The 24,863-nt window shown below is 38.4% G+C and overlaps 2 protein-coding genes and 1 pseudogene across 2 annotated transcripts in view; 2 read left to right on the top strand and 1 right to left on the bottom strand.

Moving 5' to 3' along the window:
• Positions 1-24,863, bottom strand: part of LOC149260247 (thioredoxin-like fold domain-containing protein MRL7L, chloroplastic) — a 173,160-nt gene that overhangs the window by 101,119 nt on the left and 47,178 nt on the right. The window lies entirely within an intron of this gene.
• LOC149260249 (scarecrow-like protein 1) lies at positions 443-8,706 on the top strand. Its single transcript, XM_089434033.1, has 2 exons — positions 443-878; positions 7,544-8,706. The coding sequence occupies exons 1-2, from the start codon at positions 443-445 to the stop codon at positions 8,704-8,706; spliced, it is 1,599 nt and encodes a 532-aa protein (XP_089290159.1).
• Positions 8,752-10,286, top strand: LOC149260248 (uncharacterized; annotated as a pseudogene).

The raw sequence follows: 24,863 nt of genomic DNA, 5'->3' as shown, positions 1-24,863 counted from the left end.
GGTGAAGAAATAGAAGGTAGCTTGAAGATCATCTTGTTGAAATAAGAAGGGATTGCTTGTCAAGGGGAATCATTTGCAAAAGGATGCGAGGAAAGAAGAAGAAGACCTATTGACCCAAAAGTAAGGTTACTACATCAAACTCCCATTGGAGACCTCGTCATCTTAAGAAGGATCAAGCTCTTTTTGAAGTAAGGAAGGATATTATCTCTCTTGAAGGCGCTTTGTTTTTGAAATCTCTTTGAAGGTCTTGAAAGCATTAAGGAAGTTCAAGATATCAAAAAGAAGGACTCTTGGTTAACAAACAAGTATCATATTTCCTTCTATGTCTCAATTTACAGATCATATGGCTACATTTTGCAAGGAAAGCAACAAGCTCGTTGGATCAACAAATTTCCTAGCATGGAAGAAGAGGATTGACTTGGTGCTCACAGAAAATGAAGTCATGGAATATGTTCTTGGTGAAGTTACTGTACCAAACAAAGAGAAGACTCAAGAGTTAGCAAAATATAAGGGAAAAGTGAAGGCCAAAAGGCTTCTTATTGAATCCATAAAGGATCATCATGTTCCCTTTGTTGTTGATTTGAAGACATCTAAAGCTATGTATGATAAGTCTGTAAGATTGTACTCTGTAAGTACATCAAGTCAAAAGATATCCTTGACGAATCAACTATATAAAATAAGCAATTCAAAGGATGAAGACATGGCCACTTACCTTATGAAGATCTCACAAATAAGGGACCAATTGCAAGAGCTTGGGGAAGTCGTTTCTGATTCAGAGATGACTACTTGTGCATTAAATTCTTTGCCACCTGATTGTAGCAACTTTGCAACTAGTTCAAGAAAAGATATTACTCCTTTTGATGAACTATGTGCTGAATGTATCTTGGAAGTGTTGAAAAATCAGAAAGCTGGAAAGATTTTCTTTATGATGATAATTACTTGTGATATTCTTATGTTCTTATGTTCTTATTAACTTTCTTGTGTTCTTCTTTTATCTTAGTTCATCAAGAAATTACCAATAACCATAACACAAGGATCAAAGACACTAGATGTAGGCAGACAGCCAGGGAAAAAACCCTATCTAGGGGAAAACCCAGTCAAAAACTCTTCTTTTAATAGTTTCACGAGATAATCCAAGAATCCTTGACCTAAACACAGACTTCCTCCAATCACCAAGTCAACCCTTCCTTTCTTCTGCAAATGATAACCTTCCAACAATAACTTTGACCTAGCACTTCGATCTTGCAGCAACAGAATTTCGACCTCCCCAGCAGAACTTCGACCCAGCAAAATTTCGATTTAACAGCAGAAGAACTTCGATCCTGATGCAGTACTTCAATCTTCCAGCAGCAGCGCAGCAAATTCACACGTGGGAGAGGGATGACCCAGAAATTCGACCTTCCAACAATTCTCCTCCTCCTGCAACTTCACACTTTTTTTGTTGCTTCTTGTTGTGTATCGAACTTGTGTGAGAGATCTCCAAATGAATCGAACTGCACTATATATATAGCCTCTTCTGGAGTTCGAATTACCCTCATGTAGGCCGACTTGATCAGGTAAGGGCCGACTTGGTGTGGAGGTGACAAATGACTTATTTTACTCAATAATAATTCTTTTTACATGATTCAAAAGCCCAAGAAGGGTCTCATTAAATGGACAATGACTCTAATGACTTAATATAAAACCTAGAAGTCCTCAATGGGAACCTTGACCTAAAACATGATAACAAAAGCATGAAACCCATGCTTTAATAAGTCATAATAATAATAATACATTTCATTATGACTCAAATACAATTATGAAGACCGGACCTAGTTACATTCTTCAACACTCCCTCTTAACTAGGGAGGTATTCATACTTACACAAGTACATGGAAGATCTTAAAACACATGAACCATGAAAATTTTAGGCACTCGCAATGCCACGGACTAGATTTCTGACCAGGGTAATACATCTGGGTGGGACTAAGATGGACTAAAGTTTTTAGCATCTCTAGGTACCATTAAGCTTACTTGCTAACCATCAACCCAAGGAACTATGTGTGTAATGCAAGGTCAGAGCTCTATGACCAACACCACCCTCCCTACTTCGGGAACTAGACATCAACACACAAGTCGGCCAAATGTCCTCCCAGGCATACACAATGCCTCAACACATCAAATCTCTCCCAATCAAATAGATCGGTAACATCAAGCATGCTTCCAAAAACTTTGAGAGATTTACTTGAACAATCACAACCCCAATCAGTAACAACCTTTCAAATAAATAAACACAAACCTTCGGGGTCTTCAAACATCTTGATGTTGCTTCACAATTTATCACAGTAGGACTTAGAGGCTTCCAAACAAATCTTGACAGAAGTTTCCTCAATCATATAGCTTCATTAACTACTTCACATGAAGCAACATACTCTAGCACCTCAATATACATTCTCCAATTTCTTCTTCAAGGTATCCATCATGACTATAATATGCCCTCCCTCTCAACTTGGGAGATATCCTTCATTTTATCTCGGCTCCCTCTTAACTTGGGGAGGTCAACTTCTTTCTATGAAATCGAAGAATCTTCCATGGCTTCTGTTATCTCAAAATCAGGCCCTGGAAGGCTGCTGACCAGGAAGACTTCAAGTAACTATTTCAGACCTACTTTAGGTTGAGGCTTAGCCTCCTCAACCTGAGAGGGCTCTCTCTAAATGGGTTAATGATTTTTACTAAAGATAAGATGGCTAACTCTTTGTGATATATCTGTGATAAATATGGATGCTGGAAAAACATTAAACAAATTTCCATTGGGCCTATGGAGTTAACAACCCCTCAGTAAACAATGATACTGCCTTTACATAGAAGTCAGGGCATTCAGCATTTGAGTATTCAGAATATAACACATATGGAACCACAGCTCATAAATGCATACAGGAAATCAGAGCACAATCAGTGAATTCTGAGTGATTATACATCTATGCAACTGTAAAAGACATTAAGGAAAGGATAAAATCACACATTCTGAACATAAAAATCCTTCATGAATCCTGAGAAGTAAAGCAGCCCAATTATATTACTGAAACTCTGTCTTTACATAAGCCAAAACAATGCTCTGTTATAAAATTTCCCAACCCCCATTACATTGCTATTTCAGCGATATATAGAGTTCTTATTCTAACTGATTCGAGCTTCCTCCTCCAGCATGAGGGGAATTCGATAACTACCTCTAATGACACCTATCAACTATTTAACTAACTAATAAATACAATAAAGTGCTGACTGGAGTTTTTTAAGAGTTCTAAATTAACTATGACTCTAACTCCATTTTCCATGCATAATGGCTTTTCCTTGTTCTTTGACACCTGGTCTTCTTTCGATTTGAGTGAGCTGGATGTTTAATACTCCATATTGACCTTGAACGCTGAATCTTTTAACTGCTCAGAAGTATTAGGAGATTTCCCTTGGTTCTCGGCTTCAGTTTTCCTCAAAAAATTCGAATATACAGAAGCATGTCTTCTAGCCTTTAATAACCCAAAACATGGAAAGTTGCCACGTACTTGATGCGTTGTAAGCTTCATCGATGAACATGTATGCAAGCAAAAGTTCCTTGTGTGCAAATCGTTTGATACCTCTTGAACGGTGATAAAGGGGCTTTACAACAGAAATTTTAAAATTGGGTTGAAATATTCCACCTTTTTTAAGCATCCACCTGTCTTGATCTGATTGACTATTGTTGCTCCAGCTGATGTTTGCACACCCTTTAGGCGTTTCCCTTTCAAAATTCCCGCTCATAATTCAAAACTGTCTGTTTGCGTTAAAATCATCACCTACAGCGGTTTCGTAGCGCGCTACGAAACTGCTAAGTTTTTTTTTTAAATAACAGCTTGCTTTTGCCCCGAGACCCTTATTAGCCGAATATTTGATTGCCCAAAACTTCCTTAAACTTTACACATGTCGCACAGGGATTTATGTTTTCTCAAAAAGACAAAGTCAAGCAAATTTGTCAAAATTTTAAAACAAAATCTTACTTGGCCTCAAAACTCATTTAGCAGGTAGCTGACCTAGCTGTGCCTTCAGATCTTCAATTTGTTTCTTCATAGTTTTATTCCCAGCTCTCAGTTGCATATTGATTCTTCTGATGTACCTGGCTTCTTTGATTGCTAGTACTGTCCAGGTGTGGAATTGTGCATGGCCATCAACCACTGAATTTAACTGAGATTCTAGGGTTTCACTCCCTTTCCATAGAGCTTTCCTATACTCTGCATGTAAGACTGCATGTTTTCTAGCAGCCTTCTTCAATTTGGTAATTTCATGTTTAGCTGTTTCTAATTGACTCTTTATGGCTGCTATATTTTCCCCTTGAGATGTGATGGTTGTTTTGCTTGTGTCCTTTTGTGTTCCTCTCCCTATTTCCTCTGTTCTTGGCAGTGCTTCCTTTACTTGCTGGAATTTCCTTGTTATAGGTCTTCTGGGTTTAAAAATGAATTCTTCAGCTGGCTCATCGAATTTAAGCCTTTTTGAGGCCTTAGACTTCTTGGTACCTTCTTGCTCTGACTGTGTCAAATCAATTTGGACTGGTTCAGACTGCTCAAATTCAATGGCCTGTAATAAATCATTCAAACTTGCCTTGGACACTGGGCTCTCTTCAACTGCTATGGCTTTACCTTTTTCCTTATTTATCTGGCTTCTTGTCCTTACCCTTGAGACTGCTTCAGATGTGCTTGTTTCAGGTATAGTCTTCTTATCATGAGTTTTTTCCTTTGTTGATTTCTGAGGTTGATCTTGAATGATTAGTGGCTTCACTGGTTTTCTTAGCTGTGACTTTGGAACCCTTTTGGCTCTCGCCTCTTTTTGGAGCTCAGCTATCGTGAGATCTCTGGCCGGTTGAGGAGTGAGGCCAGTCTTGCTTTGGAATCCAGCCATAAAAATAAAAGAATTCCAGTCTCTGTCTATTTTCTGGAGGCCATCTAAAACCAGCAACTTGATCAAACCATGATGAAACAAAGAGGTCTCACAGTCCTCTTTCCTCAGCTGCACCTTATCACACATCTTACTCAAGCTACGGAACAAATAAAAAGGTAGGTCTATGGAGACTTTCCCAGTGAAATGCAAAAGCAGTTTGAAATGGTAAGAGTAAACCTTGTTGTACCTTCCTTCACAAGTCAAATACTTTTGTATGCAGGTGAGTAAAAGAGCATAATGTTCCTTGACATAACTCCTGGGCACTGCTTTAGTTAAATCTTCATTTACATATGCATCCTTTAAAAACTCCTTACAAGGATTCAGGTCAAATTTGAAATTCTTAAACCATTCCTCTTGTCCTCTTGGGATCTCTGTCACAGCAGATATTGCTTCTGGAGAAACCTGCACTTCTAACATGGCTACCTTTGAATTTAAACCAGTGAAGTTTAACGCAAATTCTTTAGTTACCTGCGCATGTCCTCCTTGTAGCTTTTTGCAAAAGTTCCAGCACCCGGCATCTTTAAACGCTTTCTTCACCCCTTCATCTCTCAGCGTTATGTCCAGGCCCTCAGGTTCAGTCCTCTGACATTTACCGGATCTGTGCTCTTTTTTCTCCATTCTTTCTTCGAGATCTTCATATACGAAGACTAACAGCTCCGGTTGAAATCGTGATTCAGCTCTTTTTTAATTCAGCCTCGCTTGATTATCAGAAGAGGATTAATTCTTCTTAGCTTCTGCTTAAAAGGCTTCTCATTCTGCTTAATAGGAATGGTCTGTTGTATGATTGAAAAATCATATTGCTTCAAGTCAGCATAGCTCCATGCAAAAACATCAATGAATCTTTTCATCATTTCAACATACTTGGTCTTCATATCAGCTGAAAGGAATTTTGAAATCTTGACTATTTTAGGTACAACTGAGTCACCTAAATTACAGTTTAAGGCCTGGATCCCTTAGTTCTTTGGTGCGTCTGCCGGGAGCCTGAAGATTACTCATTCCCGAAATAATGAAGTTGAACTTCTGAAGGTAGCAGGAGCTCAGAAGGTTTTCGAGGCTGCAAATCCACCTTGGCGACTCCATTGTTGAAGAATTCGAAATTCATAGATTCATGGTGATTCCACTGGAGTTATGAAGGACCCAGATGCTACCATTTTTATTTCAAGGTATGCATGCATAAATTTTTCAGGAATTCATGGTTTCCCAAATCATTTTCCCAAGGATGCATATTTTCTAAGGAATGGTCCAAAATTCAATGGAGAAGATTTGAGTTTAACTTTGAAGCATATATCAGATTTTTGTGATTTTACAGAGCTTCTTAGAGTTAAACATGAGGATGTTTGCATTATGTTGTTCTATGATTCATTTCAAGGGAAATGTAAACGGTGGATTGAAAGCTTTCCTGCCAAATCCATCAAGTCATTTGAAGACTTTTGGTTTATGTTTTTGGAGGAATGGATAGATAGATCAGAGGTGGTGGCAAATTCTCCTTCAGTTCAAGGTTTCAAACAATGGAATAATGATCATAGTAATGGAGATACAAATGAAAGTTTTTCTTTGTCCTTGTCCTCGTATCTAAAATCATTTGAGTGTAAGGCAGAGGATAAGATGAAATTTTTGGATGAAGTTGCTGAGGACATTGAGAAAGACATTGAAGGTTTAGAAGGTCAAATTCAGGCATATAGTTTTCATAATCATGATCATTATTTTCAGAAGCTTTCTATGTCAGAACGCAAGGAGGGAGTGTTGTTTCCTTTCTTTTTCACGATTGAGGAACTGTACACTGTTGTTGAAGATCAGTTTGCACACCCAGAAAGTTACAAGAATCATCAAGTTGATCATGTATTCTGGGATCCTATAGCCAAATATATGGAAGAGTTTTACTCTCCAGTGTTTCAGTTTTTCTATGAAGATCAGAGGCAATTTCAGTGGCAGTGGTCATCGCAATATCATAGTGGCTCTGAACTCCGATGCAGTCAAAAAACTCAAATATCAGATAAGACAAATGATTGGCTACATTGGAAATTTCACATTGATTGAGCTGAAAGAAGTTTGAATTGATAGGGTAGGTAGGTAGGAAAATGCAAATAAGCTCAAGGTCAACTGAGCATTTTTCAGTAGATGTAGATTTCTTTCTCCTACAGTCATCATCAAGCTTAAGCCCGAGGTGAAGGCCCAAGAAGCTTGAAGGGGATGTTTGTCAAGCAAATTTCCGTTTGTAATAAAAAAGATAAAGCACTGGACCTACGAGTTCTTAGTGTACCACAGGAGCACACTATCCCAAGTGGAGCCACTGTTATCACTCAAGAAAAAAATTTTAAATTGATCACATCAGTTCGATTGTTTGTCAAAGGGTTGGTGTCAATTTTGGGTCTAGTCTTTTCATCTGGTTTTAGAGTCTAAATAGTTTGAATAGGAGTCTTGTTGGTATGTATAAAGGGATCAATTCTCTGTCTTAGTCTATCATTGGTCTCATATCTCACATGGATATCATATGTCCAAACTCGTTTCAAAGCTGAAATTGTCTAGGTGATTTCGTAGCGCATAATTCATATTTTGCACTGGCTGCGCTACGAAATTGGGGATTTGTTCGAATCCATAGCCAATATTTCACAGCTGTCTCCTATGGATTCTGTGGGAATATCTGACTCGACATGTCACAGTGCTGGATCTTATCATCAATATACAAATAATACTGTTGTGTTTCATTCTCAAGGTTTTTCCTATAATCCCGCTACATTGGCCGAAGTTCTGGTATCCAGTGGAGGTCAATATCCTAGCATGCCTATTGTACAGAGTTCTGCTTCCCTCCAGAAATCTGCATCTAGTGAGAATCTCACAGGGGAACATACATCAGGTTACCTAAATTTTCCGTCATCAGATTGCCAAAGAGGAGCTATACATGGTAGTATCTTTGATGAAAATCCAGAATACATCAGGCAATGGCTGCAAGAGTTGGAGAGAGAACTTTTTAGTGATATTGATGAAGCAAGTATCATTAGCCCCGCTCAAAGCACATATATTGACAGGGAATGGGCAGACACAATAAAAAACCTCCTGTATGAGGATTCCCCTATGCATTCTCCGATGGAGAGCACAACCTTGAAGGATTATTCTAATGGAAGCATAGATTATCCCAGTGTTGCAAATATCTCTGATTCATGTTCTGTTTCACAAACTAATTCTTTGCAACAGGAAGCATATGCATCAACTGGTCACCGGCAAGATAATGTTCATACAGGGAGCTCTTCCAAACAGCTGTTAGTTCAATGTGCAACTGCAATATCTAAAGGTAAAGAAGAAATGGCATCGCATATAATCACAAAATTGAGAGAGACAGTCTCAATTCAAGGAGACCCAATGGAAAGACTTGCAGCTTACATGGTGGAGGGTCTTGCTGCACGAATAGAATCTTCAGGAAACGGAATATACAAAGCTTTGAATTGTAAAGAGCCACCAAGCACTGATACTTTATCTGCCATGCAAATGTTATTTGAAGTTTGCCCATATTTCAAATTTGGTTGCATGGTGGCCAATGGTGAAATTTGTGAAGCCTTCAAGGATGAGCAGAAGGTTCATATACTAGATTTTGATGTTGGGCAGGGAAGTCAGTACATAAATCTCTTAAAGGACCTTGCAGAAAGGCCTGGTGGGCCTCCTCATTTACGCATAACTGCAGTAGATGATCCTGAATCTGTAAGATATATTGGTGGGGGATTGCATATTGTAGGAATGCGGCTAAAGATCCCGTTGTTCTCTGGCTGAACGGCGGTCCGGGTTGCTCGAGTTTTGATGGCTTTGTATATGAACATGGTCCCTTCAATTATGAAGCCGGAAAGACGGTTGGAAGTTTGCCCAAACTATACCTTAATAAATACTCCTGGGCAAAGGTGTCAAATATTATCTATCTGGATTCACCAGTTGGAGTTGGTCTTTCATATTCTGAAAACGTTGATGACTACCTAACTGGAGATCTACAGACAGCTTCAGATACTCATTCTTTCCTTTTGAAGTGGTTTGAAGAGTATCCAGAGTTCCTTTCAAATCCATTCTACATTAGTGGAGAATCATACGCAGGAATCTACGTTCCTACTCTGGCATTGGAAGTGGTTAAGGGAATCGAATCTCGGGTAACACCTATTCTGAATTTTAAGGGCTACATGGTAGGAAACGGGGTTACAGACAATACATTTGATGGCAATGCACTTGTGCCATTTGTTCATGGAATGGGGCTTATATCAGATGAGCAATTTAAAGATGCGGCGGTTGCTTGTAAGGGAAATTATTATGACACAACTGATACTAGTTGTGACATCAAATTAATGGTAATCGAGCAGTTGTAAAGGAGGGGCGAGAAGCTCCCAGTCTGTCAAAGGTCCCAGTCTGTCAAAGGTTACCTACGAATGGGCAAGCTTAGATGCCTTTCCGCTAGCTGGCAGAAGCATTACAGCACGGTTGTCTGAGCTTGACATTATAGCAAAACAGGTGGAAGCAGAGTTAGTATCAAAAGAAATTGGGTGCCATTTGTTGCAAGTTTTGGAGGCCGTGAATTTTGTTCTTTTTGATTTACGAGGCTTTACTAGGTCATCTCTTCTTAACAATCCAAAGCAGTCATACTTGCATCAAGTGCTAAAATCTGCATCTGGAAGTGGAATAATGCTAAGCATAATATATATTGAAGTTTGCCGAAGACTTGGAGTTACTATTGTAGGAGCTCGTGTTGGGGAAGAATTTTTGATATGGCCCAAAAATGAATACACTGAGGAGCTTTTTCAACTATCTGAAGGAGAAAGCTGGTTTACTAAAGTAAATGGTGGTTGTGTTAAACATCCTGGATCAAAAGCTTTCGATTTGAACAGCAGATCACTTCCAGATATTAAGCTTGGATCAAACAGAGACATAATTGCAGTTGCTTTGGCAAATCTAAAAAGGCTTTATTGGAAGCGTGCATCAAGGGCTCATCCTGGCTTATTGCTAACTTCTCCTCTTCGACCAGTGCACCATACTTCTGACCAGCCCAGCAAGTTTGATAACTCAAATGCTTTAACATTGCGCCCCCAAGAATTGAGATTGTCCATTATGTCATCCGAGAGGCTTCTCATTCTTCAACCACATAACTGGGCATTGCGGAGAGACCATGGCATGCTTTTATACCATAGCAGACGCTATGGAGAAGCCGTCCAAGAGCTTAGTATTTGTATGGCCTTTGCCCCAGTGGAAGAAGCAAAAAATTCTGGAGCCTTTTGTTGAAAAACTGCATCTAATGCGTGCTGAGTCTTCGTGGACACCTATGGAATTCAGTTCTCGGCCATAGGATTGTCTTTTGATGTACAGTTAATAGTCCATTAGTTGAAGAACATGTTTTGATAGTTTCCTTTGAACATTTACCTTCTACTCTTTCCCTGCCTCCAGATGCAGATAGTGAATTACAGAGGCTTGCAACTGCAATTATGTCTCTTTTTTAAGTCTTCCATTTAAAACCTTTCAATACATAATCTGGCAGATTTGTCACTCATGCAGCACTCACGACCATCATTAAGGTTTATGCACGGTAAAATTTCTTGGGAATGATACTCTGTGCATATCAACAGATTTTAGTGGTGGTGATTAGTGGCAAATGAGCGTTCAAACGTGATACGAGAGGTACATAAACTGACATGAGAGGACATAACTGATGACTCACCTAACGGACTTGACATTTCGGGAAAGATCCGCTGCGAAATGCACGAATCCATGATTTCGCAGCGCTGTTAGTTTTAAATTTTAATGATGTGCTGCGAAACGGCCTAATCATGATGCGCTGCGAAAACGCTTATCCATGATTGCGCTGCGAAACTGGCGAATGGGATTACGCTGCGAAATTACTAAAAGACATGGTGACTCAGATAAGACAAGATATGACTATAGAACAATGATGGTGGAGGGGAACCAATGGGAGTTGAGTATGGTTTGAGTTAAAAACTTTTTTTTTTTTTTAAACTCCAAATCCTAAGTGAGGGAAAAAAATCCGAAATCAACTTAACACAGACCTTTGTCATCGGACTAGGATAGAAATTGATATACATCAAATTTTTAGTTCTAAGTGATAACAGCTTCCATCCTTCTTATCTTGAACATCATCATTCATATAACTTCCTTCATCATGCTTATCAAATCAACGAATATCTTCAACATCTTGAAGATTATGTACCTGCACAACATAGATAGCAAGTACAACCAAATGCATATATAAAAGCATGAACTTAACTATATCAGAATTATGGAAGTATTAGACATCAAATACCTTAACTTAGTTCATAATCAGCAAGAGACGCATACTTTTAAACCTCAACTTCTTGCTCGGGTTTTTGTCACAAACCCTAGATCACATCAGTACTCAATCAAGATACCAATCTCATTACACCTAGGGCCTCAATATTACTTTCAGAGATATGACATACTCTCCCATAATATATTGCAAACCCTAGAAGCAATTCAAACAAGTATAGTTCTACAATGCATTCAACAACTTTAGAATTCATATGTTAGACTTCTACTACGATTTGATGCAAACCCTAGATTCCATCTTTGAGACACTCAGCCGTAGATGTCAACAAATAAAACCAGGTATAGCACAATCTAAGGTTTCAACGATATGACCAACTTCTACTAGGGTTTGTTGTAAACCCTAGATTTTATCATCATAATGGAAACAATATCACCATATCCTAGAATATCAAACTTCTACTAGGGCTTAGTTACAAACCCTAGAATTTACATACTATAAGCATCAACAATTTGGTTAGCACATATACATATTTAGGATGCACAAACATATCAACATCCACTAGGTAAGCTCAAGACATAAATATCAATACATTTAAAGTCAGACATATAACAATCTTGATTAGGCTAGGGTTTTGATTAGACGGACAAACATACACCTAGGGTTTCATTCCTAGGAGCTTACTCTCGATATATAAGGGTTTTGCTCATAAACCCTAATTTACCAAAAACCTCAAGGTCTAGGAATACATTACCATCCAACCCTAAAAGACTAGGGTTTCCATAACAATACTAAGACTCCAAACATGACATTGCTATCAAAAGCCCAAACATCAAAAGAATAGTATTTTCTAGATTTCATTAGTAACCCTAAGTAGACTAGGATTTTTCACATTGACATACCCTTAGGTTAGGGTTTTACAGAGAACCTTTTAGGGTTCCATAAACATAATGATTTTAATGAAGGTAGATTCAATCTAATGATTAATCACCCAAATAAGAATCTCTATGATTCAAAGGTCCTAGACATAACACTTGTTAGTAATGTAAAGCAAATTTATTAGAATGAATGAATATACCTTTATCACGAAGAGAACAAAGCTTATGGTCTAAAACATACCTTTGAGTTGTTTTCTAGACAAACCTTATAGGACATCAATTCCAATAGAACTTCTATCATGCTTTGTCTTGTGAGATCTTCTCCATAGCCCTTGAGCATATCAGCAAGTTTTCCTAAACAAGGAAAATATGAAAAGAAATGTTATTAGCATCTAATACAACAACATTTAGATAGGAAAAGGAAAACCAAATATAAAAGAAAATACAGGGAGTAAGATACTTATCTTTGGAAAAATGGTGAGGACTCCCTCTTAATCCAATCTCGAGGGATACCTATAACTTTAACAAAACAATTCAAAAATCTTTCCAAAGCATGTTAAACCTATAAGTACTAAAAATCAAAATACAATTCAAAACTTTAGAGTAGAAGGATATATAGGGGATAGAGTCCTTAAGAGTCCTTAGCAAATAAGTCTTTGACTTTGGATTCTTCCATCTTGTTCTTCTTTGGTGGTCCTTCATCAGCAACATTTGCATGTTCCCTTTCTCTCTTCTTATTTCTCAGATTCTCAGGACAATTGCTTCTATAGTGACCCATCTTGTGACAATTGTAGCATTCAATCTTGGATAGGTCTATCTTCCTTCTAGGCCCTTTAGACTTCTTGAAGGTTTCTTTGTTCTTGTGATGAGCGGAATAGGCATTTGAAATTTTCTCTTCATTCTTTTTGTTGCTTACTAATGAAATTACCACTTCTTCTTGACTACATGCATTCCATAATTGTTCGAATATAGGAGTTTCCTTCCAATTGTTGAGACCTGATGAAAAGGCACTCCAAGATGTTGGTAATCCTAGAAGTGCAGTGATTACAAGCTCCTTTTTAGGTACTATCTCATCTATTGCCTGGAGTTCATCTCTGATTCTAGCTATCCTTACAAAGAAGGATGCCACAGTGTCTTAGTTCATTCTTAAGACTTGCAATTTGACCAAGATTATTAATTGTGAACAATTTGGACAAGGCATCATACATCTTTTGAGCGGAACGTACATTGGATATATATGGGATGAGGTTGTCCTTAATTCCATCCACCATTAGGGTCATGGCCAATATCGTTGTTTCTATGAATTTTTCCTTTTTTGTATCACTTGATTCATTAGTAGGCCTCTTTACTTTTCCTTTGACTAGATCCAAGACTTTATTCTTCTCGAGGATGAGACCTATCCTCTTTTTCCATGCCCTGTAATTAGATGCTCCTTCTAATTTGTTTTCTCCCTTCATTGAGTTAGACATTGTTCTTGAAGATAGTAGGCTTGACTTCTTATATGATCCTTTTCCTTGATGACCCTTATTCAAACTTCTTACAACTCCTTATTCTCCTTTCAATAGATCTTCAGGCTGCCTTTTTCCTTCTTCTTCACCTTAGCTCTAATACCATGTTGGAAAATCAGAAAGGCAAAAAGATTTTCTTTATGTTGATAATTACTTGTGATATTCTTATGTTCTTATGTTCTTATTAACTTTCTTATGTTCTTCTTTTATCTTAGTTCATCAAGAAATTACCAATAACCATAACACGAAGATCAAAGACACTAGATGTAGGCGGACAGCTAGGGAAAAACCCCTATCTAGGGGAAAACCCAGTCAATAACTCTTCCTTTAATAGTTTCATGAGATAATCCAAGACTCCTTGACCTAGACACAGACTTCCTCCAATCACCAAGTCAGCCCTTCCTTTCTTCTGCAGATGATAACCTTCCAGCAACAACTTTGACCTAGCACTTCGATCTTGCAGCAACAGAATTTCGACCTCCCCAGCAACAAAACTTTGACCCAACAAAATTTCGATCTAGCAACAGAAGAACTTCGATCCTGATGCAGTACTTCGACCTTCCAGCAGTAGCCCAACAAATTCACACATGTGAGAGATGACCCAGAAATTCAACCTTCCAGCAATTCTCCTCCTCCTGCAACTTTGCACTTTTTCTACTACTTCTTGTTGTGTATTGAATTTGTGCGAGAGATCTTCAAACGAATCGAACTACACTGTATATATACTCTCTTCTGGAGTTTGAATTACCCTCATGTAGGCTGACTTGATCAGGTAAGGGCTAACTTGGTGTGGAGGTGACAAATGACTTATTTTACTCAATAATAATTCTTTTTACATGATTCAAAAGCCCAAGAAGGGTCTCATTAAATGGACAATGACTCTAATGACTTAATATAAAACCTATAAGTCTTCAATGGAGAATTTGACCTAAAACATGATGACCCAAGCATGAAACCCATGCTTTAATAAGTCATAATAACAATAATAATAATAAAATCATTTTTCTTTCTTTTGATAAATACATTTCATTATGACTCAAATACAATTATGAAGACCGAACCTAGTTACATTCTTCAACAGGAAGAAACTAGGATAAAGGCAAAGGATGACACTGAATCAAATGAGAAGTCTCAAGCCTTTATTGTAAAATCCAAGAAGAAGAAGAAAGGAAAGTTTGGAAAGTCCAAAGGAAAACAAGATATGTCCAAAATTCAATGCTTTGGATGCAATGAGTATGGACATTTTAAGAGGGATTGTCCAAACAAGAAGAATAACAAAAGGAAGGAAAGGAGTGAAGCTCACATAGCTAAAGAAAAGGGAGAACTTGAGAAGAAGCCGAAAGGAGAAGATCCCAAGGATCTTTACTATTGAAGGAAGCTCCATCTCTATCAAGTTCATTATGCAATTTGTCTTTATTTTATTAAGTAGAAAGTAGAGTAGCATGCATTGTTGTATTCTCTAGAAGAGTCTTGGTTTTTGTAAAAGCATGGCATCATAGAAAGAAGCATATGATAATAGAGGTATTAGAGGTATTAGAGTCAACATAATCAAGTTGCTTTGAAAAGAGTCATCTAGCTTAAGAGAATGAGAAGAATGGGGCACCATATTGCACATTTTAGTTCATCCAAGCATTCTCTAACATAATATTAGAGGAAGTCATCTTGCACTAAGGATCACTAGGATCCTCATATAAGAACCATCATCTAGGACAAGTTTTTGCAAGAAGCATTATGACAAGTATACTTCACCTAGTGTGGAATCAATAGTCTTGAAGGATGAAGGAATGCAGATGATCGAATTGTCGTATGAAAGAGCATAATTGAAGTCTTTCTCCTTTTAGAAAAGAAACTTACCCTCAATAAGGATAAAAACAAGCTCATCCAAAGGAAGGATGGCTAGATGGTTGTATGGAAGAAAAAGGTATGCATGTTCTCTTAGTAACTCTTCTCTTGAAGGTAGAATTTATGTCTACAGATATCTTGCAAGAAGAGTTGGTCATAATAATGTGTTTGGTAATATAAACTTGAGAAGTCTTCCATATTATTACTCAATGCTTTGAAGAAGGATATTGGTATGTTTTGAAATAAGCCAAAGATCAAGACTCTTCCATGAAAATATGACTTGATGGGATAATATTGATTAAACATCAAGTGTGGTCTCCTGTGAAAAGAAAGAAAGTCAATAATGACAACTCCATGGAAGAAGTCATTACAACTTGCTCACTTTGATTGAAAACATGGAAAACAATTCTTGTACAATATAAACCACATGGAAGGATCTTGATCTCAAAGGAAACAAGAAAGAAGAATCTAATATTTTGGCAAGAGGTTGTCATATTGACATAATTATGATTTTGATATTCTTGTTTTTGGTTATCTGGTTAATATATGTTTTGCTACAACAAAGGAAATTGCATAAAAGCATAATGACAATTGAGGCAAGTATATCTACAACTATTGGTTTTGAACTCAATTCAATAAATACATGGGTTAAGTGAATGGTCCTATGGTCAAGATGTTTACATCATCTTGGGATTAAGAAGTAGCAATACAAAGAGATAACCTGATGTTCATATGAACGATGAAGATCACTTTCATGTCTAAAGGGAGCTATGACTAAGCTCTGCTTTGATTAGCTAAATTTAATACCTTTACTGATGATAACTAGAGGAAATTGATATGAAAGGTTGATGGCCCGAATCCTGTCACAATTTGGCTCCATTACATTGAAAGATCAATTGATAGAGATGTGAAGAAGAGGAGGAGCCATGTAACTGCTTGAAAATCTCCATGAAGGACTAATAGCAGATGTTTTGATGAAGGCACACTAGAAAGCTTCCCAATTGAAAGGAAATAAAAGAGTCTCATCCATGCTTTAGAGGGAATAAGAAGTCTTCTTAAATGTTTGAAAAGGAGTAAGGATATATTTCCCAATAAATAGGGAATGAGGATCTCCTTTCTAGGTTGAGAGGGAGTGATGTTAAAGAATCATATTCTCTATGTGTCATGCACTAGACCAGGACTAACAGTCGAAATTCTTAGTGAAGGCATTAAGAAGGAGAATGGAGGATTGCATAAGCATCTAAGATTAATACTCCTTGAGGATATAGAATCCAAGATAGGAAGTAGTCTAGTTGATCGACACTCTTTGGAGATTGGATAGGTACCCAAGACAAGAGTGGTCGAAGAGGATCAATATTCTTTAAGGATTGGGAATCCAAGATAATAATAGTCCTAAAAGGACATACCTAGTGAACATCCGAATGGAGTATGTACCTTTAAAAGGTAACGTGGTATCGCACGTAAAACCTCCCAGCATTATGCTCCGATATAAGAGCTTGTCAGTTAAGGCCTTACTATGTTGAAAATGTTGGTTATGTCGTCAATGCTTAAAGATGGCTTATAGATCTGACTCTTCTTATGAAAACTCTTTAGTTTGAGAAAATCCTTGTATGGAATCCTCATTGAAGGATTCACCAATCTAGAAAGGAAGCAAGTGTTTCATCAGAAACACCAACTTGTGGAGTTCATGGGATGATGATATGATGATATGAGAGATGAAGCAGATCAAGGGGTTGAAGATCTTTTCAATCAAAGAAGCTGTTGAAAGAAGCCTAGATGACCTAAAGGTAAATAAGGTATGTATGCTTGTATTTAATATTATAAAGTCATGTCGTATGGTTGCAGGTAACAAGGATCACTACTTCTATTTTTAGAAGCATGATCAAAGGAAAGGAATCTCCTCCTATGAAAGAATGTCGGAAGGCATGAGTCACACTAGATGAAATCAACATAATATGTCCTCATATGAAGTATGAGGTGGTTGACTACGATTGAGGAACTCTGATTGGAATCCCCTGGGAATGAAGTGTGTGAAAAGATAGGAAGAGATCGTGATAATATGCAACGAAGGTAGAAGACATTCAACATCCGAAGTCCAAGAAGATTTGACTAGAAGATCTCCCGGAAGGATGTGAAGACTCTGATGGAAGTCAAAAAAAGATAGAGACCCTTGACACTGAATATCTGTGGGAGATGTGTCAATCTGCATGCAGGATGTTGATACTTACAAGAAGATGTCATGGTGAAAGATCATCACAAAGGTAATTCTAATTTGAAGTGTTCATTGATTATTTTTGAACTAACATCTAGTTGGGCTTATGTAGGATTGTCAAAGGGAAGATCTGTGAATGACCTCCAAGCAGACCATATAGAAGGATGTAATGTCCCTCCGAGAATATGGCATGAAAGCAGAATGACATAAAGCAAAGCCAGATGGAAAATCTGATGGATCACTTTCTGATGAGTTGAAGACATGACTAACTCATGAATAAAGTGATGGATGATCTGTGCCCTATATAGAAGTTCCCAAAGATGAAGACTCCTTGACGAAAAAGAAATTTATGACATCGAAGAAAGGAGCTCTTCATGCAGTTGATTGTTTTAGGATCTCCACATGAAGAGTTGTGATAGGTCCCTGGTTAAGAGGGAGCTTGAGAAGAAGTTTCTTACTTGGAAGAAACTTGGAAATTCCTAAGCTGGAAGCTTAGGTACATTCCTCTATGATAGGAATGAGTACATTCCTTTAATGGAATAAAACCTCCTGGTATAAAAAGGAGTGATAGACATGTTGTTCTGATCTTCACTTGGGAAGACAGAATGGAGGATTGTGTAATCATTTGGCATCTGATGCTCTTAGGGGATGAGATAGGGCATCCCATGAAAGAGTAGTCATGGAGGACTGATATTCTTTTGGGACTAGGGAGTCCAAGAAAAGAATAGTCCTTATGGAGCATATCCTAAGTGAACCTGGGTGGGGTATGTTCTTAGAGTGACAATGAAGAGTATGTCTATGTAGGAATTTACAGGGTAAGTTCCTCAGACAGAACACCAAAGGACACCGCTCACAACCAGATCTCAGATCAATACACCAGTATTTTTGACGTGGTTAAAACCCTCAAAGAGGGAAACAGTCCACGCTTGAGCCAACGCGGCCACTTCAGGCAATTTATTAATAAAAGAATGAAAATTTACATATGCTTCTCTCATGCACGAATTACCCTACAAATGACCCTCCATGCGCTTTAAATAGAAATCATGGACCAATCGGGTGTCAAGCCACAGATCAAGTGTCGGTAATACCGAGGAGAGAATGAACCGTCGGATCACTACATATCATGACCGTCGGATTGTAAGTTACAAAATGTACAAGGTAAAGAAACACACTTTACCTAACTCTATACTAGACAAGTTGTACTTAACTATTTCCTATGTGTCGGAATATCCTAACATCCCCCCTTAAGAACAACTTGGGATAGGATTGAAGGATTTACAAATATGACACAATAGGAGAAGGAAGGAGGCACTAGAGCCTATCCCCCCTTAGTGACAACTTCCTGAACTCCAACCATAAATCGAAGTTTAGTGAACTTCGCCTCTGTGAGAGCCTTTGTGAAGATGTCCGCAACTTGATCATCTGTTGAACAATATTGCACTTCAAGAACATGGTCGTGAATGAGCTTTCTGATGAAGTGCATGTGCAGTTCAATGTGTTTGCTGCGCTGATGTTGGACTGGATCTTTGCATAGTTGAATGGCACTTTGATTATTACACCAAAGTGTAGTCGGATGCCGCTGCTGAAAGCCAAACTCTGACAGGATCTGACGAAGCCACAAGGCTTCCTTACTAGCTTCTACGGCACCACGATACTCTGCTTCTGCTGATGAAAGAGAAATGGTACCTTGTTTCTTGCAAGCCCATGTAATAGGTCCTGAACCAAGAGTGAACACATAACCGGCAGTAGACTTCCGATCATCAGGGTCACTAGCCCAATCGGAATCAATGAAACCAACCAATAGAGGAGATGCTTCGGCACTGTAATGAATCCCAAACTGAACTGTACCTCGAACATAACGAAGTATTCTTTTAGCTGCTTTCCAATGACTTTCACGAGGGTTTTACATGAACCGAGCAACAAGGCCAACAACAAAGGAAAGGTCAGGACGAGTATGGGTTAGATACAAAAGTTTTCCTACAAGTTGACGGTATAAGGTAGCATCAACTTCAGGAGAAGTACAAGTGACTGAAAGTTTGACTCCAGACTGAAAGGGAGAAGGGGTTGGCTTACAGTCTTCCATGTGAAAGTGGCGTAGAATATCACAGGCATACTTGGACTGAGAAAGGGAAATACCTTCCTTGGATTGCAAGACTTGAAGACCGAGAAAATAATGTAAGTGTCCTAAGTCTGTCATTTCAAACTTCCTTTTAAGGCTAGACTTCACATGGTTGATAAGGTTGGGATCACTACCAGTCAGGATAAGATCATCAACATAAAGAACAAGAATGATAAGAGACTTGCCCACTTTCTTGGTGTAGACAGTATTGTCAGAATGACACCTAGAAAAGCCAGATTCTAAAAGAAAGTTATCCATTTTGGCATACCAAGCTCAAGGAGCTTGTTTGAGACCATAAAGGGATTTCTTACGCCGACATACAAGGCTGGAGTCTGTTTGTATAAAGCCAATAGGTTGTTCCATGTAGATTTCTTCATGCAAGTCCCCATGCAAGAAGGCAGATTTAACATCCATCTGATGGACTTCCCATTTGAACGAGGCAGCGAGGGAAAGAACAAGGCGGATAGAGTTCATTTTGGCAATAGGGGAGAAGGTTTCAGTGTAGTCAATGCCTTCAACCTGTGAAAAACCTTTAGCAACAAGACGAGCTTTATATTTATCAACTTTCCCATCTGGTCCATACTTGGTTCTGTAAACCCATTTGCATCTAACAAGTTTTCGTCCCTTTGGTAGAGGAACAAGATCCCATGTATCATTTGCCAATAATGAATGATATTCTTCATTCATAGCTGCTTCCTAATCTGGATGGCCTGAAGCTTCTGCAAAGGTGTCAGGATCATAATTTACTGGAGCTTGAGCCAGTAAAGAAGAGGCTCTCTCGAACTGAGAACGTGTACGTCGTTGATTTGTAGGATCACCGGCAAGATCACCTGCTGCATCTCGAGTAGCACGAACCCATTTTGGAAGCTGAGGAGTTGAAGGAGGATCCTGAGATGGTGGGGGAGGATTGTCATCCTCACTTTCATCATCTGAAGAAGAAATGTTTTCAAAAGTAGAAGAGATAGGGAGAGGTGGCACATCCGCCGGACTAGGCTCGCAAGCCGATATATTTTCATCAAATTTTACATCTCTTCTAATGATAACATTTTTGGACTTAAATGGAATAAGTCTATAGCCTTTGACATTTTCAGAATATCCAACAAAAGTACATTTTTCACTCTTAGGTTCTAAAGCTTTATGCTTTTCATCTGGAATATGGGTCCACGCTTCACTTCGAAAAACACGAAAGTGACTTACATCTGGTTTGATTGAGCTCCATGCTTCTTCTGGAGTGATATTCTTTAAAGCCTTAGTAGGAGTGCGATTTATTATGTAATTTGCACAGTTAATTGCTTCTGCCCAAAAACTAAGACCAAGTCCTTTAGATTGTAGCATACAATTAGCCATTTCTTTTAAGGTGCGATTCTTCCTTTCAGCTACACCATTTCGTTGTGGAGTATATGGAACAGTATGTTGCATTTGAATTCCATTCTCAATGCAAAAGTTGATGAATGTGTTTTTAACATATTCTCCGCCATTATCAGATCTTGGCTTAAGAATTTGATGTCCAGATTGTTTTTCAACAAAGGCCTTGAAGGCCAAAAATGTGTTAAATACTTCACTCTTGAGTTTTAAGAAGTATACCCAAGTGCGTCTGGAGAAATCATCAATGAAAGTTAAGAAATACTTGCACCCAGAGAATGACACAACTGGAAGTGGACCACATAAATCACTATGCACAAGCTGTAAAGGGGCTGAGGCGTGCCAAGAGGCACGTTTTTCAAAACTGTCCCGATGATGTTTTCCGAGTACACATCCGGAACAAACACCATCTCTGCAAGATACCATAGGAAGACCTGTCACCATATTTTCTTTACATAGTTTAAGTGACCAAATCGCTCATGCCAAAGTTTGCTCACTTCATCGTTATGAGCAACAAATACTAAGGGAAGATTTGATGACCCAAAGTTGTGAAACTTATACAACCTTGTAGAATCATCAGCAATGCCAGTAGCTAAAATCTTTTTAGGATCTCTTAGGTCCTTGATTACAACATCATGAGGTGAAAATTCAACGATTTTACCTTCACCTGAATGAGTTATCTGATATACAGATAGAAGGTTGCAGGATAAGGTTGGAACACATAATACATCATTAAACTGACCATTGTCTAGATGAACAGTTCCAGTCCCTACAACACTAAGAGATCTATCATCACCAACATATATATTTTTGGTGTTACAATCATTTAAAGAAGAAAACATGCTTTGTTTTTGGCCATGTGATAAGAAGCTCCAGAATCAATGAGCCACTCATGAGAATGAGAAGAAGAAGATACATTTAGTGCATAGCCAGACCGAGATGCTTGACAACCACATGCAGAAAGTGCCATTCCTGAAGATGAAGTTGAAGTTGAAGATTGCTCCAAATGGATGTTATGTTTCTTCATCGCTGCTTCCAAGGCTTCCATCTTCTTAAAGCATTTGGATTCTAAATGGCCATCTCGATTACAAAAGTTGCAATGTCTATCAGTCTTCTTCCATTTGTTTTTATTTGTCTTATCATTTTGTTGAAATGATTTTTCATTTTGAGGCTGAGATTGCTTAGGACCCTTGTTTGGTTTAGGACCATTCTTTTTAGGATATGACTTCTTAGGATTCTTTGAATTTGGTTGCTGCTGGGCGGCTAACGCTTTCTTGGAAGAGTTTCCAAGATTAAGAAGACCAAGGTGTAAGAGTTTTTCTTGTTCTCTTATTAAAGAATCACAAAAAGAGTCAAAGGAAGGGGACTTGTAGTCTGTTCCTTGAGAAATGAAGGCTTCTCTTGTAGAATGGAAGGTGGAAAGAAACACAGAGTAGGCCGGTCCCAACTTAGTAAGAATGGAATAGATAAGGTTACTATCTTCTTTCTTAACTTTAACACCTTCCAAGAGATATCTAAGGGTCTTGAACTTGGACAAGAAATCTTCAATGCAAGAAAAATTATTAGGGTCCAATGTAAGCAACTCATTTTCAAGTTGATGGACTCTAAGTTCATTTTTAATCCCAAAAACTTTATTGATTTGTTTCATTGCTTCATCAGGAGTATCAAGTTCTGCAATATGGAATCTAAGATCTGGAGAAATAGACATCCCTATCAATCCGCGTGCTTGATCTTGCCTATTTTCCCATTTAACAGCCTTATCTTCATCCTTCGGTTTCTTTTCTTGGCCTGAGGCTATTCTGTAGAGACCTTTACTTCTAAGTAAATCCTCAATGTAGGACCACCATTGGAAGTAGTTGGTGCTATCAAGGGTAACTTGGTATTGACTTTCCATTTCAATGGAAACTGAAGCTAAAGATGCTGAAACTAAGTGTTCCAATGGATAGATCTCGAAAAATTAGGCTGGTTTAAAAAAAACGGCTCTGAAAACGGCTTCCGGATGAAGAAGTTATGGCTTTTTGAAAAAAAGTTGATGAAGTTGCCGACGAAGTGCGGGAATGTGCGGAAATGAAAAAGTCTGCCCCCACAAAATGGAGACTTGAACCCAAGACCTCTACTCTCTTAAAATAGCTTTGAACCAATTGAGCTGTACAAAAAATTTGAGAGAGAGAGGGGGGTGCTTTGGGTTGCGTGCTTGCTTTGAGAAAGCTCTTTTTCCCTACAAAACAAAAAACACAAAACCCAACACGGACATGCAAAGAAAACGAACCTTACGGCTCGAAGTTAGCTTTAGCCGAAAAACTAAATATTTTCAAAAATGAACCTTGCGGCTCAAAGTTAGCTTTAGCCGGAAACTAAATATTTTTCTCAATGTTTCTGATTTTCCGAGATCACACTAAGGCGCAGGGAAAAGAGCATATGCATGAGAAAAATCCTTCCTTTCTGTTTCTGATTTGCCCAGATCGCACAGAGTCGCAGGGAAAAGAGCATACGCAGAAATGAAAGGTATAGATCCAGTAATAAAAAGGCTAAATAAACCGAAACCGAAATAAACAGAGAGAAAATCACTGTAAACTGCAAATAAACACTGTATACCTCCAGATCTTAAAAATGACGCAGCTAGGGCTACCGGAAACCTTTTCGCGTGAAACGAAAGGGGTTCCTCACTGGAACAGATGCTCCCAACACAACAGAGCAGTCCTCTCGGCCCGAAAGCAGTCAGAAACAGTAGATCTAGGAAACGGCAGTCGGATGCAGTTCTACCGGCTTCAGATTTGGATCACCAACGGACGCGGCCCTCAAATAGCTCTGATACCATGTAGGAATTTACAGGGTAAGTTCCTCAGACAGAACACCAAAGGACACCGCTCACAACCAGATCTCAGATCAATACACCAGTATTTTTGACGTGGTTAAAACCCTCAAAGAGGGAAACAGTCCACGGCCTGAGCCAACGCGGCCACTTCAGGCAATTTATTAATAAAAGAATGAAAATTTACATATGCTTCTCTCATGCACGGATTACCCTACAAATGACCCTCCATGCGCTTTAAATAGAAATCATGGACCAATCGGGTGTCAAGCCACGGATTAAGTGTCGATAATACCGAGGAGAGAATGAACCGTCGGATTGTAAGGTACAAAATGTACAAGGTAAATAAACACACTTTACCTAACTCTATACTAGACAAGTTGTACTTAACTATTTCCTATGTGTCAGAATATCCTAACAGTCTATAAATCATTGGTCTCATCAGCATTGTGCTTTGATCTTGTGGAGAGATAGAGTTGTTAGTCAAGGCCTTGCTATATAACAATGTTGGTCGGTATGATGCTATACAAATGAGTTACAAATCCGAATTCTTCTTATGAGAAATTCTTCAGATTGAGAATGACCAAGTACCATTATGAATACCTCCCTAGTTAAGAGGGAGTGTTGAAAAGTGTAACTAGGTTCGATCTTCATAATGACATGTAATTATGACTTTTGTAAATGATGTAATAAAAAAAAATTGTGAGGCTTGCTTCATGGGTTTCATGAGCAAGTGATTTTACTTTTAGATGGCTCCCATTGAGAGCCTTAGGATTTGTCATTAAGGTCAAAGAATTAATGTCATGTATGAAGAGCTCTTCTTGAGCGTATGTAAAATGTATATGAGTCAATCTAGTGTCTAGAAAGCCCTCCAAAAGACAAGCACAATCCTCTTGACTTGATGTCGGCTTGCAATATGAAGAA

This window comes from Pinus tabuliformis, chromosome 6 (genome assembly GCF_031772625.1).
Source record: "Pinus tabuliformis cultivar Carrire ecotype Pingquan chromosome 6, CPIR1, whole genome shotgun sequence".
Classification (NCBI taxonomy): Eukaryota; Viridiplantae; Streptophyta; class Pinopsida; order Pinales; family Pinaceae; genus Pinus; species Pinus tabuliformis.
The sequence above is the reverse complement of the archived record's forward strand: the minus strand, read 5'-3'. Positions and strand labels throughout refer to the sequence as shown.